Source organism: Hemitrygon akajei, chromosome 1 (assembly GCF_048418815.1).
Source record: "Hemitrygon akajei chromosome 1, sHemAka1.3, whole genome shotgun sequence".
NCBI lineage: Eukaryota > Metazoa > Chordata > Chondrichthyes > Myliobatiformes > Dasyatidae > Hemitrygon > Hemitrygon akajei.
The window spans coordinates 6,584,251-6,601,793 of record NC_133124.1 but is presented as its reverse complement, the minus strand read 5'-3'; the positions used below and the strand labels follow the sequence as shown (position 1 = coordinate 6,601,793).

Here is a 17,543-nt window from a genome sequence, read left to right as displayed (position 1 = left end):
TGCACCTCCTCCTGCTGTTTGGCTAATTTTCGTTTGTCCCTTCGATATTTCTCAACCGCATGGTCTCTGAATTCTCGTGGGGGCATTGACATCAGCCCGACCACTTCCTCAAGTTTAGACTTGACTTGAGAAAGCATTGCATCCAACACAATAGTTCGGAACAGTGAGGTCATAAACGAGGTGCCTTCCACCTCTTGCTCAGTTTCCACCTCCACCTTTTCACTTGATTTTCTACATAGGCTGCTGGATTCTCGGTATCTCCCAGTGGATCCCCTTTCAGGGCTTTGGGGTCCACCTTGGGTGGGTAAAGCTTCCTGAGGGCCCGCCATACCCTCTGCCTCAATGGGTCGAAGTTGGCCCCGTCAGTCAGTGGGCTGTGTGCATTCCAGAAACCAGCCTCTTCCATCAGTTCTTGTAATTTGGAGGTTCCCATCAACCTTACCAGCAGTGCCTTCAAATCTCCCATAGCCAATAATCGTCCCGTAGTCTCTTCCTCAAAGGCTCTAATCCACTTCCCTGCCCCCTTGTGCAGGCTGGGCAGAGTATTTTTCAGCCCTTCCAGGTCCTGGGATTCCCAAGGGATATACTGTACTTGTCCCGATCCTTTTACTGGCAGCAGCAGCATTCCTTTCTCCCCGTCCCAGGTAATCCAATTTCCTTCCTCACCTGATTCCTCATCTATTGCTGGCCCAATTTCTACTGGCTGCCACTCATATCTCCCTGGGATATTCCTTCTCCCTTGCACCTTCTCTCCTCTGGTCCCCTCTTCCATCTCCGATATTTGCCTCACCATTCTCTCTTGTGCTTCTTCAAAGCTCTCGTCTCCTACTTTCCCCCAACTTCCTTCCGAATCCCTCAGCACTTGCCTCCTTGATGGGTCCTGTTCCCTTCTAGTCTGTCCATCTTTACGGTATAACAGATACTCCTCATAATCCCTTTTCTCTCTCAAGTTCTTTAACCTCTCAACCTCTCTTGCCATTTCTCTTTTCTCCTGTTCCATCCTTACCTTTTCTGCCTCTATCTCGTTCCTTAGCGCCTCTCTCTCCCTTTCATATTTTCTTCTTTCCTCCGCGGGATCCCAGACCTCTACTAACCCCCTGCAGGTTTACTGTTCCTGATATCATGGGGCACTGCTTGGGTGTTTCCTGCTGGTAATAGGGAGGGGGTCTTTCTGCTTCTTTCACACCCAGGTATGGAGCTGAAGCCAGCTTCTCACTGTACCTCCCTCTCTCTCTAACAGACTGTTTCTCCAGCACCTTAGTGTCTTCCTCGCTTGTAATCAATATTCTACCTGTCCTCCTCAGCCTCTCTCCCTCCATTCTGAAGAGTTTTAGCGCTTCCATTTCTTTGCACAAGCGTACATCAAATGTTCCTTCTCTTGGCTATTTTGTGACCAGGTTCTTGGTTCTTTTTTTCCCATTTTTCTGAAGTTTTTGCCATCTTATCTTGACTTACTGGGAATTTCTTGCACAGTATTTCTACTGCTGTTCCTTTATCTGTTATGTTGCTCTCTCTATTTAAGGTATTTCAGAGATTCACAGTTCATTTACTGGATAATACTATTTACTCTAATTCTATGCTTAGTCTATCGTCTATCTACCAGCGCTTTAAACTATTTATCGGACTGTCCTTGTTTCCTATTCCGTTCTGCCTGTGCAGACCTCTACCAAGAGCGGCATCCACAGAACTTTCTCTTTGCACCTCGTCTATTCAGACCCTTATCTCTTAAGGCGGTATCCACGAGGATTTTCTCTGTTTTTCCTTTCCCTGCCAGTTCAGACCTTTGTTTTGTACGAAGCAGTATCCACAGGGACTTACCAACACCACGTGGAATTTTTCTTCACTTAACTTCTTATTAGCTTATTCATACTTACCCTCACTGCAGTGTTCTCGATCAATCCTCTGAGCCTCCTGTTAACCCCCAATTCTGCCAGGTTCTTTGGACCGGAGAGACCCTTTGGCAGTGGTTCCACACTTCTGAGTCCCCGAGACCTCTCCAAAACCAACAGCATTCTTAGTCCAAATTGTCGCAAAAAGCACTTACCTTTTGTTTGGGTGCACCCTTAATTCTGTTAGCCCTGTGAGGGTCCCCAGGGGTCTGGGAAGCGTCCCCGATCTGCCTTTTCTTCTTCGCGGGTCTCTTTCTGGTTCTGCCGCGGTCGCCAATTTTGTAGTGGTTTTCTGTTTCTCACAGATGACCAGGAGACGCAGAAGATTCTTCAAGAAGTTTTAAGCTTTAATTTGCAAACCAAAGCTGAGACAATCACTGAGCTAGTCACTGATTGCCCGCCGAGCCCCGGTACACAGCGTTTTTTATAGTTATTTCTTATCTCAGTTACATTTCGGCCATATCAGCACACCTGATGATGTATCTAGTAAATTATAGATGATGTATCTAGTAAACTAATACATAGTAAATGCTGCGTATGTAAGAGTACATGTGAATAGTATATAGGTTACATAGCTCAATTAATTCACGGCTGCTACTGCCATTTCAGGTATATAATTCTCAATACCTTCTCCCCACAACCTTTGACACCCTGACTAATCAAAAACCTATATATCTCTGCTCTAAATATACTCAATGATTTGGCCTCCACTGCCGTCTGTGGCAATGAATTCCCCAGATTTGCTATTCACTGGCTAAAGAAATTCCTCCTTATATAAATTTAGTATAATAGTAATTTAAAATAATATAATTTACAAATATTTTTCCTTTACTTAGTAAAAACTTTTTTTACATTAGTAGTTACAGTACAATATGAATAGTATGCCTTTAACTTTCAGTGAAATTTGTTTGCAAATTAGTTTGAAATTATTAGTAAGATAATGAGGAATTATTGTTAATGCGATTTGTTTTTTTTCTCTCTGCACATTGATGGTCTTTGGTTTTAATGGGTTCTGTTGAGGTTCTTTGTGTCATGGCTGCCTGTAAGGAGATGAATCTCAAGGTTGGATAAAGTAGAAATACTTTGATAATAAATGTACTTTGAACTTTGAATTTTAAGCTTATTGGCAATGTGGAATGTGTTGTCATGGGATATTTGAGGTTGACATCCATTATCATAATTTTTCGGTCAGGGGTTCCCAATCTTTTTTATGCCACGGACCCTTGCAATTAACTGAGGGTGAAATACTAGGTAAATATGTGGACATCACTCTAGTCTGATTAGTTTACTCTTGTGCAGAATCATTGGATATTTATTGACTTGCAAAATCATATTGATCCCATTGTTGTACTTTGAGCTTTGCACAGAAAACTTTAGAAGTTTTAATTGTCAGTATTTCTGTTTGTAAAGTGGGAACATTGCTTTCATTGTCTACATGATCACTGTTGGGTTAATGAGCATTATGGACACTCGACATTGAAGATGATATGGCATGGTAGAGTAGTGGTTAGTGTAATGTTATCAAAGCACCAGCGACCCGGGTACAATTCCTGCCGCTGTCTGTAAAGAGTTGTATGTTTTCCCTTTGACCGCATGGGTTTCCTCTGGGTGCTCCAGCGTCTGTCCACCCACATTGCAAAGGCGTACAGGTTGCGAGGTTAATTGGTTGGATGGGTGTTAGTGGGTGGTGCCGGCTCATTGTGCAAGAAGGGCTTGTTACTGTCCTGTATCACCGAATAACGGAGTGTTGGTCTGCTGGATGCAGCAGCCCAAGTTACTTATTTATCGGGATGCAGTGCAAACAGGCCTTTCCGGTCCTTCGAGCAGCACCTCCCAGCATTCTCCCAATTTAACTCCAGGCTAATCATGGGACCACTTACAATGGTCAATTAACCTACTGACTGGTACGTCCCTGGACTGTGGGAGGAAACCGGAACACCCGGAGGAAACCCACACATTCCATGGGGAGGATGTACAGACTCCTTACAGGTGACATTGGAATTGATATCAGAATTCCAATGGCCCGAATTGTGATAGTCTCATGCTTACTGTTGCGCTATGGTGGTGTCCAGGCTATCTGTGAAACTGGTCAGATGTGCAATTGTGCACTGCCTAGTTTGCCCAACCTCACTCCCACAGGGTGCATCATGTGAGAAAAACGGCCATAGCCCAAAATCAAAATTAGAAATTGAATCACTGGCATTTGTCATGAAATTTGTTGTTTTGCAGCAGCAGTACATTTATAGTTTTGATTGTTATGTATTGCAATGAATTACAATAACAAGTGTATAAAAAATAAGTGAAATAATTAGTGCAAAAAGCCAGGGGAAAATACTGAGGAAGTGTTCTTGGGTAAATAAATAAAAACTGCAAAAGGAGAGTAAAATAGTTCATGGATTCGTTGTCCATTCAGATATCCAATGGCAGAGGGGAGGAAGCTGTACCTGAGTTGTTGAGTGTGCGTCTTAGGCTCCTGTGCCTCCTCCCTGATGACAGCAACGAGAAGAGGGCCCATCCTGGGTGATGGAGTCCTTAATTACAGTGCCAGGTGTAGGATTGGGGTTCAAGTCTGAAGCATCGCCTTTTGAAGGTGTTCTGGATTCTGGGGAGAGTTGTGCCCATGATGGAGCTGGCTGAGTTTACGGCCCTCAGCAGCTTTTTCTGATCCTGTGCAGTGGCCCCTCCATACCAGACTGAAACCAGAGCGGGGGTATTTTATCGTTGTTGTTGTGGCTCTTGCCGGACCCTCACCTACTGCTTCATTCTGTGATTTCTACCACACCAAAATATAATTTCGGAGTGCGTCGGTATTTTCCTTATTTGTCATGGGGTGTGCTCTTGTCTTCACTTGAGCTGTGAGAGCAGATTGCAGAGGACTCTGATTTGCGACTTAATTTTAATATTGTTCAAGTGTAATCAATATAATGCAGTGGAGATCTCTGAATGTTATTTTATTTAATAGCATCCACTTTAAAAAATGTTTTACCCAAAATGTATACCCCACCTGAGAAAATGGATGGTATTATAATACCTCAAAGTTCAAAGTAAATTTACTATCGGATACATTTGTCACGATATACAGCCCTGAGATTCATTGTCTTGCAGGCATACTCAATAAATCCAGTGACCTTAACAGAGTCAATGAAAGACTGTGCCAGCCAGCGTGCAAAAAAACCCAGTGCAAATATAAAAGGAAATAAATAATAATAAATAAATAATCAATAAATATCGAGAATATGTGATGAAGAGTCCTTGAAAGTGAGTCCAGAGGGTGTGAGCATTTCAGTGATGGGGCGACTAAAGTTAACCCCTCTGGTTCAAGAGCCTGATGGTTGAGGATAAGTAACTGTTCCTGAACCTGATGGTGTTGGGTTCTGAGGCTCCTGTGCCTCCTAGAAGCAATGCATGAGCAACACACACAAAATGCTGGAGGAACTCAGCAGGTCAGGAAATGATTAAATGGTTGACGTTGAGCTGAGACATCAGGACTGGAAAGGAAGCGTGAAAGCCAGAATAAGCAGGTGGGGAAGAGGGAACAGTACAAGCTGGCAGGTGAGGGGGGAGGTGGGTGGGTGGGGAAACGGGGATGAGGTGAGAAGCTGGGAGGTTGCAGGTGGAAAAGATAGAGGGCTGGAGAAGAAGGACTCTGATGGGGGAGGAGAGGAGGAGGGGCACACCAGGGATTGGTGCACTCTGTTCACAATCCATATCAATTCCCTTGATACTTTCCCAGCATCTAAAGCTGTTTTGGTTATGCATGTACACTTCTTCCTATGTGATTCCAGGGAATCACAGTAGCATAGCAGTTAGCATAACGCTTTGCAGCGCCAGCAATTGGTAGATTGGGGTTCATTTGCGAGCACTGATGTAAGGAGTTTGTGCGCTTGCCCCGCGTCTGCGTGGGTTTCCTCAGGGTGCTCTGGTTTCTTCCCATAATCCGAAGGTGTACGGGTCAGGGTTAGTGAGTTAGAGGCAGAAGCATGGCCGTAACGGCAGGCTGTCTCCAGCACAACTCTTGGACTGTGTTGGTCATTGACGCAAACACCACATTTGACGTACATATGCAAATAAAGCTAATCTTGACATGGGGGTGACGAGGGAGACTCTGGACTAGGGCAATCCTTAAGCCAATAAAATAGGTGTTGTCGATGGCAGCACTCTGCATGCTGGCTAAGGTACTATTCTGAATCTCAGCACTCACACCAGTCCGACCTCTGAGTTGTAAAGCCTAGACAGAGAGGGGGAGTCCAGGACCAGAGGGTACAACCTCACAATATTAGGATGTCCCTTTAGAACAGAGAGGTGGAGGAATTTCTTTAGAGAGAGGGTGGTGAATCTGTGGAGGCCAAGTCAAAGGGTATATTTAAAGCGAAGGTTGATAGACACTTAATTAGTAAGGGTGTCAAAGGTTAAAGGGACAAGGCAGGAGAATAGGATTGTGAGGGATAATAAGTAGCCATGGTTGCAGGGTGGAGCAGACTCAGTGGGCCAAATGGCCTAATTCTGCTTCTGTGTCTTATGGAAGCACAGGATGATTTGTTGCTGCACGAGTGTGAGTGGAGGGCAGGGATCTGGCATCACGGTGGAGTGGATGGGGACTGACACCAGATTCCCAGCACAGACCTGTGTACGTATGGAACGCTGGAGTATTCCCAGTCACACTCTCCTCGCCAAGATGCATCCTGATCACAGAGTGGTTGCCTAGTGTCGTGGCCAATTGGTGCAATGATGATGCACAAGGGATCTCTCACTATAATACAGAGGTCCAAACAAAACATTCTGGCTGAGAGAGCACTTGTCCTTCCTGCATTACTACTTCTTTCGCCCAATACACCACTGTCGTTTGTGGCAGCAGTGAGGGTCCTCCATCTCTGGCGGCATTCATGGCTTCCTTCATCGTGACAGTCGCTTGCTCTCGGGTTTCTTTTCAAATTGATTTTTTTATGCATTTCTACAACACTACAACAAAAAAACCCCAAGACCAGAATAAGAGATTAATACACTGCAAGATAACCACACAATGATAATATGGTTCAAAATAATGATAAAAAAACACCCAAACTAAAGTCGTGTAAAGTTAGTACCCACCCCCCCCGCAAGAAAAAAAACTCCAGACCAACCACAGCAAAATGTAGGAAATATAAATCAGAATATTCAAACCCCAAAGCTGTACATGAAAATACGAGCAAAAGATAATGATGCCTACTACCAAGAAAAAAAAGCTGAAAGTAAGGGACTGAAAAAAAACTTAGTCTAAGGAAGAGTTATGAAAATATTCAAGAAAAGGTCCCCATATTTTATGAAACTTTATGTCTGAATTAAGAAGTGAGTAGTGAATATTTTCAAGGTCTAAACAGGACATAATATCATTAAGCCATTGAGCATGCGTGGGTGGGGCAACATCTCTCCATCTAAGAAGAATTAAATGTCTAGCCAGAAGAGAAGCAGAAGATAATGTTCAACGTTTAGTCGGACTCAAATGTATATCTGTCTCAGCCAAGGAACCAAAAAGAGCAATCAGAGGGTTAGGTTCTAAGTGGCAATTCAGAATATGAGATAAGGTTAGGAAAACCCTCCAAAATTTCTCTAGAATAGGGCAGGTCCAGTACATATGAATAAGAGAAGCCTCGCCACTTTTGCACTTATCACAAGCAGGACTAATGTTAGGGTAAAATCGGGACAATTTAGATTTGGACATGTAAGCCCTATGTACAATCTTAAACTGTAAAAGACAGTGGCGAACACAAAGAGAGGTTGAATTAACTGACTTGAGAATTGAGTCCCAGACCACATCAGCTAATGAAATATTTAAGATGCTCTAAGCCATTAAAGGCACTAATTTATCACGAATAAAAGATATTAAGCCCTTACCCAGTGGATTAATAGAAAGAAACAAGACCACAGCATTTTTCTCAGGCATCTCAGGAAAGTTGGGTAATAAAGCATTAATGAAGCATCTGATTTGGAGATACCTAAAGAAATGAGCATTAGGTAGATTAAACTTAGCAGAGAGTTGTTGAAAAGATGCAAAATGATTATCAATGATCTTTGAAATGCCTAATACTCTTTCTGTACCAATCATAAAATGTTGAATCGTGCATAGAAGGTAAAAAAAAAAGATGATTATGTAAAATAGGACTAGAAAGGGAAAAACCATGGAAACCATTAAATTTCCTAAACTGGACCCATATTCGCAGAGTATGTCTGACAAGAGGGTTAACAATTAGTCTAGGCAAACTACAAGGGAGTGCAGAAATAGAGTTCAGCTCTATTGCTACCCATTTAGGGCAGTCGTGAAAAAAGGACCAGAAGATAAGACATCGAATATTAGCTGCCCAATAGTAAAGATGAAAATTAGGTAAAGCCAGGCCACCTTTTTTAAATTTTTGAAGATACGCTTTATTAAGTCTAGAATGTTTACCCTTCCATAGATAGGATAAAATAATAGAGTCTAAGGAATTAAAGAAGGTTTTAGGAATAAAAATTGCAATAGATTGAAATAAATATAAAAATTTAGGGAGGATATACATTTTAATAACATTAACACGACCTACCAAAGACATAGATAAAGGTGACCATTGTGACAAACTCTGTTTTGTAGAGTTCAAAAGATTGGCAAAATTTTCACGAAAAAGATCCTTAAAATTCCTTGTAACTGTAATACCAAGATAAATAAATTGCTTATTGATTACTTTAAAGGGGAGGTCGTGAAATGCTAATACTTGTGCTTCTTTATTAATTGGAAAATGTTCACTTTTATGTAGGTTTAGTTTATAGACAGAAACCTGGCTAAATTGATCAAGAAGTGAAAACATTGGGGTAAGGATGTGGATGGATTTGAAAGAAAAAGTAATAAATCATCAGCGTAAAGAGAAACTTTATGCTCAACACCCCCCCCTCCAGATCCCCGTCAGTTCAGGACAGCTTCAGAATGCAATCGCCAGAGGCTCTACAGCCAAATCGAAAAGGAAGGGGCTTAAGGGGCATCCTTGACGGGTGCCACGTTTAAGGCTAAACGACTGGGATTGCTGAGAGTTAGTCAGAACAGAGGCGGTAGGACATAAATATAACAATTTAATCCAAGAGATAAAATTTCGACGGAGGTTAAGTTTTTCTAAAACCGCAAAAAGGTAATTCCACTCTATGCGATCGAACACTTTCTCTGCATCGAGGGAAATAATGCATTCAGGAGTCCCAATTGAAGGTGAGTATAAGCTATTGAATAAGCACCGTATATTAAAAAAGGGAAGACGATTTTTAATAAAACCGGTTTGATCATCAGAAATAATAGAGGGTATAACATTTTCCAGTCTATGGGCCAGGACTTTGGCCAAAATTTTGACATCAACATTTAGCAAAGAAATCAGCCTGTAAGAGGAGCACTCTGTTGGGTCTTTGCCTTTTTTGGGTAGAAGAATAATACATGCCTCATTAAATGAAGGTGGCAATTTGCCATGATTAAAGGAATCAGATAATACTGAGAGTAATTGAGATGAAAGAAGTGAGGAGAATGATTTATAAAATTCTACGGGAAACCCATCAGGTCCAGAAGACTTACCTGACGACGGCGCAGAAATAACAAAAGATACTTTTTCTAGTGATATTGGCTCATTAAGTTTTGTTTTAAAGTCAGATGAAAGCGAAGGGATATTCAAGCTATTTTAAAAAAAGGTCAACAGAAATCTTATCGTTTAGGGATTCAGAGGAATAAAGCCGAGAATAAAATTTCTTAAATAGGTCATTAATTTCAGAATGATTTGATGTAAAATCCCCATTCTCCTTCCGAATCTTTGTAATACGTTGCTTAACTTTAGAACGTCTCAACTGATTAACTAGAAACTTGTCAGATTTGTCACCATGAATATAAAAGTGACTCTTACTTTCAAGAAGTTGACGTTCGACTGCTCTCGGTTTTCACGACTGTCAGTCATGCAAGATCTAGGTGGAGACTCAGGAAAACCATCGCAATCAGGTGTAGAAGGATTCTTCATTGCTGTCTCAGTTTTGTTTGACCAGTCAGGGTTGTTAGCCCTGAGCTGAACCTGGAAGAGCGAAGGCCACTCTTAGTCTGGCCTCTGCCCTTTGACCTGTTTGGCATGGGTGACCCTACCAAGAGCCAAAGCATAAAGTCCTGGCTCCAGCCAACTTTGCTCTCTGGGTCATTGAGGCACGCAAGCCTCCAAACCCTACAACAAGGTTGTGGTCCTCTAGGAAGTTGCTGCTTTACTGCATGGAGCTGAATCATGGATTATCCACAGTGGACAGCTAGAATAATACCACCGAAGAGTCTTACAAAAGGATCCACTGGAAGGGCAAGCACACTAACACCAGCGTACTGGAGGAGGCCAACATGAACAGCATCATCCAGATGTCTAACTGGTGCCTCCCCAAACGGATCCTTTATTCCCAGTTGAAGGAAGGTCTGCAAGCCCCTGCTGGAAAAAGGATGACATCTAAATGAGCTTGGAGAAATTCAACATAACATCTAAAAACTGGGAAAGCACATGAACCCCTTGCAGGTAGTGGTGGGCTTTGAACCCTGAGCACTGATTGCTGGCACTGTAACGGTGTTTACAACAACTGCACCATGCTGGAAGTGTTTCTCTCTCTCTCTCCCTCTCCCTCTCCCTCTCCCTCTCCCTCTCCCCCTCCTCCCTCTCCCCCCCCTCCCCCTCCCCCTCCCCCTCCCCCTCCCCCTCCCCCTCCCCCTCCCCCTCCCCCTCCCCCTCCCCCTCCCCCTCCCCCTCCCCCTCTCCCCCTCTCCTCTCCCCCCCTCCCCCCCTCTCTCCCCCCCCTCTCTCTCTCTCCCCCTCTCCCCCTCTCCCCCTCTCTCCCTCTCTCTCTCTCGTGTTTGACGCCGCACAGCTCTCCTTAGCCCCGACATTCCTCTATATGATCGAGATATTACAGTTGCTAGTTTCAGGGAAGAATTTTCATGGTGAGGCTGTTTATAATCTGGACATGTGGATACAACATTATTGACATTGTTTATGGCATGAAGGTAAGAAACGGGTTGTATTTTTCTTTAACTGGACCAAAGTCTGACAAACATATTAAAATGATCACAGTTCAAAGAAATCTGTGTGCTTGTGTGCTTTCTTTCTTTGAAGTGAGCTAGAGATCTAATGAAACACAGGATTGCCGGGGGTAGTGGGATCAATAACTAGTTAATTAAGGTGAATGGAAAACTGTAATGTCCAACAGGAAACTTTGCCTACCTAAGCATTGAACAGAAACGCTTCCAGGAAGGAAAGTGGAACCAGATTTTCCCAAATCAACAAATAGCCGGACTCAATTTTCACAATTGTCTCAATTGCAGGCCCTACGTTTATGCCTTCTATTCGGAGCAGCCAGATGCTGTCGGACACAAGTACGGACCATTTAGCACAGAGGTTAGTAAAGCATGTTCCCATTAATCTGGGGCACGAATGAAGTGTAACCTTTCCATCTGTGAAACACCTGTCACTGGTGCTGCTGTTAGAAGTTAAAGGGTAATGTTATCCAGATGTTGTTGCTTTATGTTTTGAGAAAAGGCTTTTTGTTCTCTTCTCTAGTGCATTTCCATGTGCCTTGACTTTGGGGGGGGGGGCGGGTGGGGGGGGAGTGGTGTATGTGAAATAAATACAGAAAGTTCTGAAATTGGAGAACGCAGATGAGAATGAGATCATGGTGCTGAGTGGGAGAACCTATCTCTGACTGTTTTTTAAAATAAACTCGATCTCCAACAGACTGCATTGTATGAAAAGTTTAAATATTGTGTGACATCTTTGCAATATATTTCAGGATGTCATTTTACTTATTATTTATATAGGACAGTACAGCACAGTACAGGCCCTTCGGCCCACAATGTTATGCCACACCTTTAACTCCTTCAAGATCAATCTAGTTTTTTCTTCCCACATTGTCCTCTATTTTTCTTTCATTCATATGCCAAGATCCTTCAATATTCCCTTTAATTGGGTATTTTCAGTTCTTCACAAACACGTGGAGCATTAACAGTGAAGACGTTTTAATATAAGGAAGTTGCCCATCATCAATAGCCCATAAAATGCATGAGGCACCAGACAGAGTGGATGTGGAGAGGGTGTTTCCGAAAGTGCACTGGAGGGCACACAGCCTCACAATAGAAGGTTGTCCATTAGAACAGAGATGAGGAGGAATTTTTAATCCCGAGGGTGGTGACTCTCTGGAATTCATTGCCACGGACAGCTGTGGAGACAAAGTCATTGGGTGTATTTAAAGTGGAGGTTGATGGGTTTTTGATTAGTCAGGGCATTAAAAGTTACGGGGAGAAGGCAGGAGACGGATAATAAATCAGCCACGATGGAATGACAGAGCAGACTCAATGGGCAGAGTGGCCTAATTCTGTTACTGTGTGTTTTGGTCTAACCAGAAGTTTAATGTTCATTGAGAAAGAAAGGCTGTTTGAATCATCTGGAGACAAAATGCTGTCTAACTAATGCAAGGAGTACTTTCCATCTGTTTCAGAAAGAGACATTACTATAGGAGTAATGTTTCTGGCACTTTGGCATTCATAAATCAGAGTATTAAGCACAAGAGTTCAAAGTAAATTTATTATCAAAGTACGTATACCATATACATCCTTGAGATTAATTTTCTTGCAGACAGGCACAGAACAAAGAAACCCAGTAGAATCTACGTAAAACACCACACCACAGACAGACAAACATCCATTGTTTAGAAAGAACAAATTGTGCAAACAATAAAGAAAATAAATTGAAATGTTATTTTGAATTTGTATCAGACATTGTTGAGGACAAATTTACAGTTCTAGTCACCTACCTACAGGAAAGATTTCAATAAGATTCAAGTGCAGAGAAAATTTACAAGATTTTTGCCAGGACTTGAGGACCTGAGTTATCAGAAAAAGTTGAGTAAGTGAAGACTTCATTCCCCGGAGAGAGGAGAGTGAGGAGAGATCTGATAGGTATAGATAGAGTAAACACAAGCAAGCGTTTTCTATTGAGGTTTGGGGAGACTACAACTAGAGCTGATGGGTTAAGGTGGAAGATGAAATATTTAAGGTGAACATGAGGCTTTTTCCATTGAGGTTGGGTGAGATTAGGACTAGAGATCATAGATTAAGGGTGAACTATTTAAGGGGAGCCTGAGGTGGAACTACTTCAATCAGAGGGTGATGTGAGTGTGGGATGACTCACCAGTGTGAGTGTTGGACATCGGCTTAATTTCAACTTTTGGGAGAAGTTTGGATAAGTACATGGATGGGAGGGGTGTGGAGGGCTATGGTCCAGGATTAGGTCGATAGGAGTGGGCAGAATAACAGTTTGGTGTGTACTAGATGGGCCGAAGGACCAGTTTCTGTGCTGTAGTGCTCTGTGAGGTGCTCTTTATAAAGGATTATTGCAATGGCTACAATGGATGTCATACACTCTAACGCGCACCCTGACAGCATGTGTTCCTCAACTAGCACTAATAAAACCAATAATCGGTCATTTGTGCTGCTGAGGTTTGCCGGGTCTTGTTCTGAACAAAACAGCTTTATTTCCCAATAGCAGTGACTAATTTATTGGCTGCAAAGTTCTTTGAGACATCCTGAATCTTGAGAGGAGGTGCTGTGCAGAAATGAGGGGGTGAAACTGATCTTTGCCAGAAGTTGTTGAGATCAGTCAAAGGAAATGTAATGGAAAAGAAAATTGGGTGCGGCGTGATGTGCCAGTTCCCTATGCAGCTGCTGTCTGTGACCGAACAGCCACGTGCATTTCCTGATGCTTTCCTTTGCTTTTCCCAAGGAGAGTTTGTTTATGGGACTTCAGTTATGTAACCAAAGTTGGAATTCTTTTGTATTGGAAGCGGCTGCTTTGAGAACTAAATGTTAAAAGATAACAGCTCCTGGAACTCTGAAATAAATTCGGACTGCTGGGAATACTCAGCAAGCCGGACAGCGTGGGTGGAGAAAATAGAAGCGTTTAGTTTCAGAATGATAAACTTTAATTTTGGTTGCAAAATAATTAGAATACAGAGAGAAGGAACAAAAGGAATGTGTGTGACCAGGAGGGACTGTTAGAATGTAGAATCAGTGGCCACTTTATTAGATATAGCAGTGGATCCCTGTATGGCCTTCTGCTGTTGTAGCCCATCCACTTCAAGGTTCGACATGTTGTGCGTTCAGAGATGCTCTTCTGTTGTAACGTGTGTTTATTTGAGTTACTGTCACCTTCCTGTCAGCTTCGACCAGTATGGACAGTCTCCTCTGACCTCTCTCGCTAGCAAGAGATTTTTGCCCACAGCACCTCTGCTCATTGGATTTTTTTTTGTTTTGCACCATTCTCTTAAACTCTCATTTTCAACCTCTCACTGCTTCGGGCGGAGGTTCCCACTTGCTCCAAAAAGGCAACAGTTATACCAGTGCCTAAGAAGAATAGTGTGAGCTCCTTAAGTGACTATCACCCGGTAGCACTCACATCGACAGTGATGAAATGCTTTGAGAGGTTGGTCATGACTAGACTGAACTCCTGCCTCAGCAAGGACCTGGACCCATTGCAATTTGCCTGTTGCCACAATAGGTCAATGGCAGATGCAATCTCAATGGCTCTTCACACAGCTTTAGACCACCTAGACAGCACAAACACCTGCGTCTGGATGCAGATCATCGACTATAACTCAGCATTTAATACCATCATTCCCACAATCCTGATTGAGAAGTTGCAGAATCTGGGCCTCTGTACCTCCCTCTGCAATTGGATCCTCAACTTCCTAACTGGAAGACCACAGTCTGTGCAGATTGGTGATAACATATCCTCACTGACAATCAACACTGATGCACCGTGGGGGTGTGTGCTTAGCCCACTGCTCTACTCTCTATATACACATGTCTGTGTGGCTAGGCATAGCTCAAATACCATCTATAAATTTGCTGACGATACAAACATTGTTGGTAGAGTCTCAGGTGATGATGAGAGGGCATACAGGAGTGAGATATGCCAGCTAGTGGAATGATACCACAGCAACAACCTGGCACTCAACGTCAGTAAGACGAAAGAGCTGATTGTGAACTTCCGGAGGGGTAAGATGAAAGAACACATACCATTCCTCATAGAGGGATCAGAAGTGGAGAGAGTGAGCAGCTTGTGCGGATCTAACCTGGTCCCAACGTATCGATGTAGCTATAAAGAAGGCAAGCAGTGGCTTTCCTTCATTGGGAGTTTGCAGAGTTCTGGTATGTCAACAAATACACTCAAAAACTACTATAGATGTACTGTGGAGAGCATTCTGACAGGCTGCATCACTGTCTGATACGGGAGGGGCTACTGCACAGGACCGAAAGAAGCTGCAGAAAGTTGTAAATCTAGTCAGCTCCATCTTGGGTACTAGCCTATAAAATACCCAGGATATCTTTAGGGAGCGGTGTCTCAGAAAGGCAGCGTCCATTATTAAGGACCTCCAGCACACAGGGCATGGCCCTTTCTCACTGTTACTATCGGGTAGGAGGTACAGAAGCCTGAAGGCACACACACAGCGATTCAGGAACAGCTTCTTCCCCTCTGCCGTCCAATTCCTAAATGGACATTGAACCCTTGGACACTACCTCACTTTTTAAAATATGCAGCATTTCTGTTTTTGCACATTTTTTAATTGATTCAATATACGTATATTGTAATTGATTTACTTATTCACTGTTGTTATTATTTATTTATTTAGTTTTCTCTGCTAGATTATGTTTTGCATTGAACTGCTGCTGCAAAGTTAAGTTTCAGGTCAAGTGCCAGTGATAATAGACCTGATTCTGATGCTGATTGTTGTGTGTGAAAATCCCAGGAGATCAGCAGTTTCTGAGATACTCAAACCACTCCGTCTGGCACCAACCATCATTTAAAGTTGAAAGTGAATTTACTATCAAGTACGTATATGTCACTGTATGCAACCCTGAGATTCATTTTCCTGTGGGCATACTCAGTAAATCTATAGAATAAGAGCCATAACAGAGTCAACGAAAAGCCAACCAGCTTGGGCATTCAACCAGAGTGCTGAAGACAGCAAGCTGCAGCTACAAAAAGTAAGAAATAATAATAAATAAATAAGCAATAAATATGGAGAATGAAGAGTCTGTGACAGTGAGTCCATTGGTTGTGGAAACAATTCAGTGATGGGGCGAGTGAAGTTATCCCCTTTGGTTCAAGAGCCTGATGGATGAGGGGTAATAACTGTTCCTGAACCTGGTTGTGTGGGTCTTGAGGCTCCTGTACCTTCTTCCTGATGGCAGGGGTGAGAGGAGAGCACGTTCTGGGTGGTGGGGGAACTTGATGATGGAAGCTGTTTTCCTGCGTTAACGTTTCAAGTAGATGTGCTGAATGGTGGGGAGGGCTTTACCCATGATGGACAGGGCCATATCCACTACCTTTAATAGGATTTTCCGTTCAAGAGCATTGGTGTTCCCATACCAGTCTCTGAACAACAACCGAACCTCCTGACAATGCCTGCATGCTTTTATGCATTGAGTTGCTGCACGCGATTGGCTGATTAGATATTTGCACTAATGAGCAGGTGCACCTGATAAAGTGGCCATGGAGTGCAGGTTGACCTGATGTCAGGGTGAAAGTTGCCCGTTTTCCCCGTTCAAATTCTTTTTATAAAGTCAATCATAAAAGTGGAGATCACAAATAACCTGCTGAAAAAGTATAAATTTGGTTATCTCTGCTGTTGGACAATTAATGATGAATAATCACCTTGCTGATTCTGCGGTTCATGTTACGTGTGTTTCTGGTGTTTGCTGTTTGCGTGATTTGATCGGGGTGCCTCGATGTGGACTGTCTCTGCAGTGTGAAGCCAACGAGCGAATTTGCGCTTAACTGAATCGAAATAAACTGAACACTCCTAGACCGTTTGATATTTAGACATTTGGCATCCTGTGTGTTATTTAGCTCACTTGATGCCATTCGTGCGATTTCTTCTTTTTTTCCGCACTTCAGCAGTGTTTGGTGTTTTCTTCGAACGGGTTCCGTGCTGTTTCTTTGTTTCACAGCCGCCTGCAGAAGGACAAATCTCAGTTGTATACTGTATAGATACTTTGAATCTTTGATGCTGAGTGGCAGAAGAGTTTTTGTTTCAGTTTGATGAACTTTTAATTAGACTGGAAAAAAGTTAGAAATTTTAAATTGTAGAGACAGCAGGAATAAACGGCGTGTGCAACAGTTAGAAACTGTTAGAACATAGGTTGAGTGGGATTCTGCCCAGGGTGAGCAGTGGTCTGGCCATGATGGGGGGCGAGGAGGAGTCTGCCCATGGTGAGGGTGAGGAGGAGTCTGCCCATGGTGAGGGTGAGGAGGAGTCTGCCCATGGTGAGGGCGAGGAGGATTCTGCCCATGGCGCGGGTGAGGAGGTGTCTCCACAGGGTGGGCTTGCGAGGGATATTTGCCCATGGTGAGGGTGAGGAGGAGTCTGCCCATGGTGAGGGTGAGGAGGAGTCTGCCCATGGTGAGGGCGAGGAGGAGTCTGCCCATGGCGCGGGTGAGGAGGTGTCTCCACAGGGTGGGCTTGCGAGGGATATTTGCCCATGGTAGGGGCGAGGAGGAGTCTGCCCATGGTGAGGGTGAGGAGGAGTCTGCCCATGGTGAGGGTGAGGAAGTGTCTCCACAGGGTGGGCTTGCGAGGGATATTTGCCCATGGTGAGGGTGA

The 17,543-nt window shown here is 43.4% G+C and overlaps 1 protein-coding gene across 5 annotated transcripts in view; it reads left to right on the top strand.

Moving 5' to 3' along the window:
* The window catches only part of enpp2 (ectonucleotide pyrophosphatase/phosphodiesterase 2), a 174,160-nt gene that overhangs the window by 93,925 nt on the left and 62,692 nt on the right, over positions 1–17,543 (top strand). For all 5 annotated transcript variants that reach the window (XM_073028615.1, XM_073028813.1, XM_073028533.1 and 2 more), the window contains one exon: positions 11,209–11,281. In XM_073028615.1, coding sequence (XP_072884716.1) covers positions 11,209–11,281 — 73 coding nt within the window. The remainder of the gene's footprint in view (positions 1–11,208; positions 11,282–17,543) is intronic.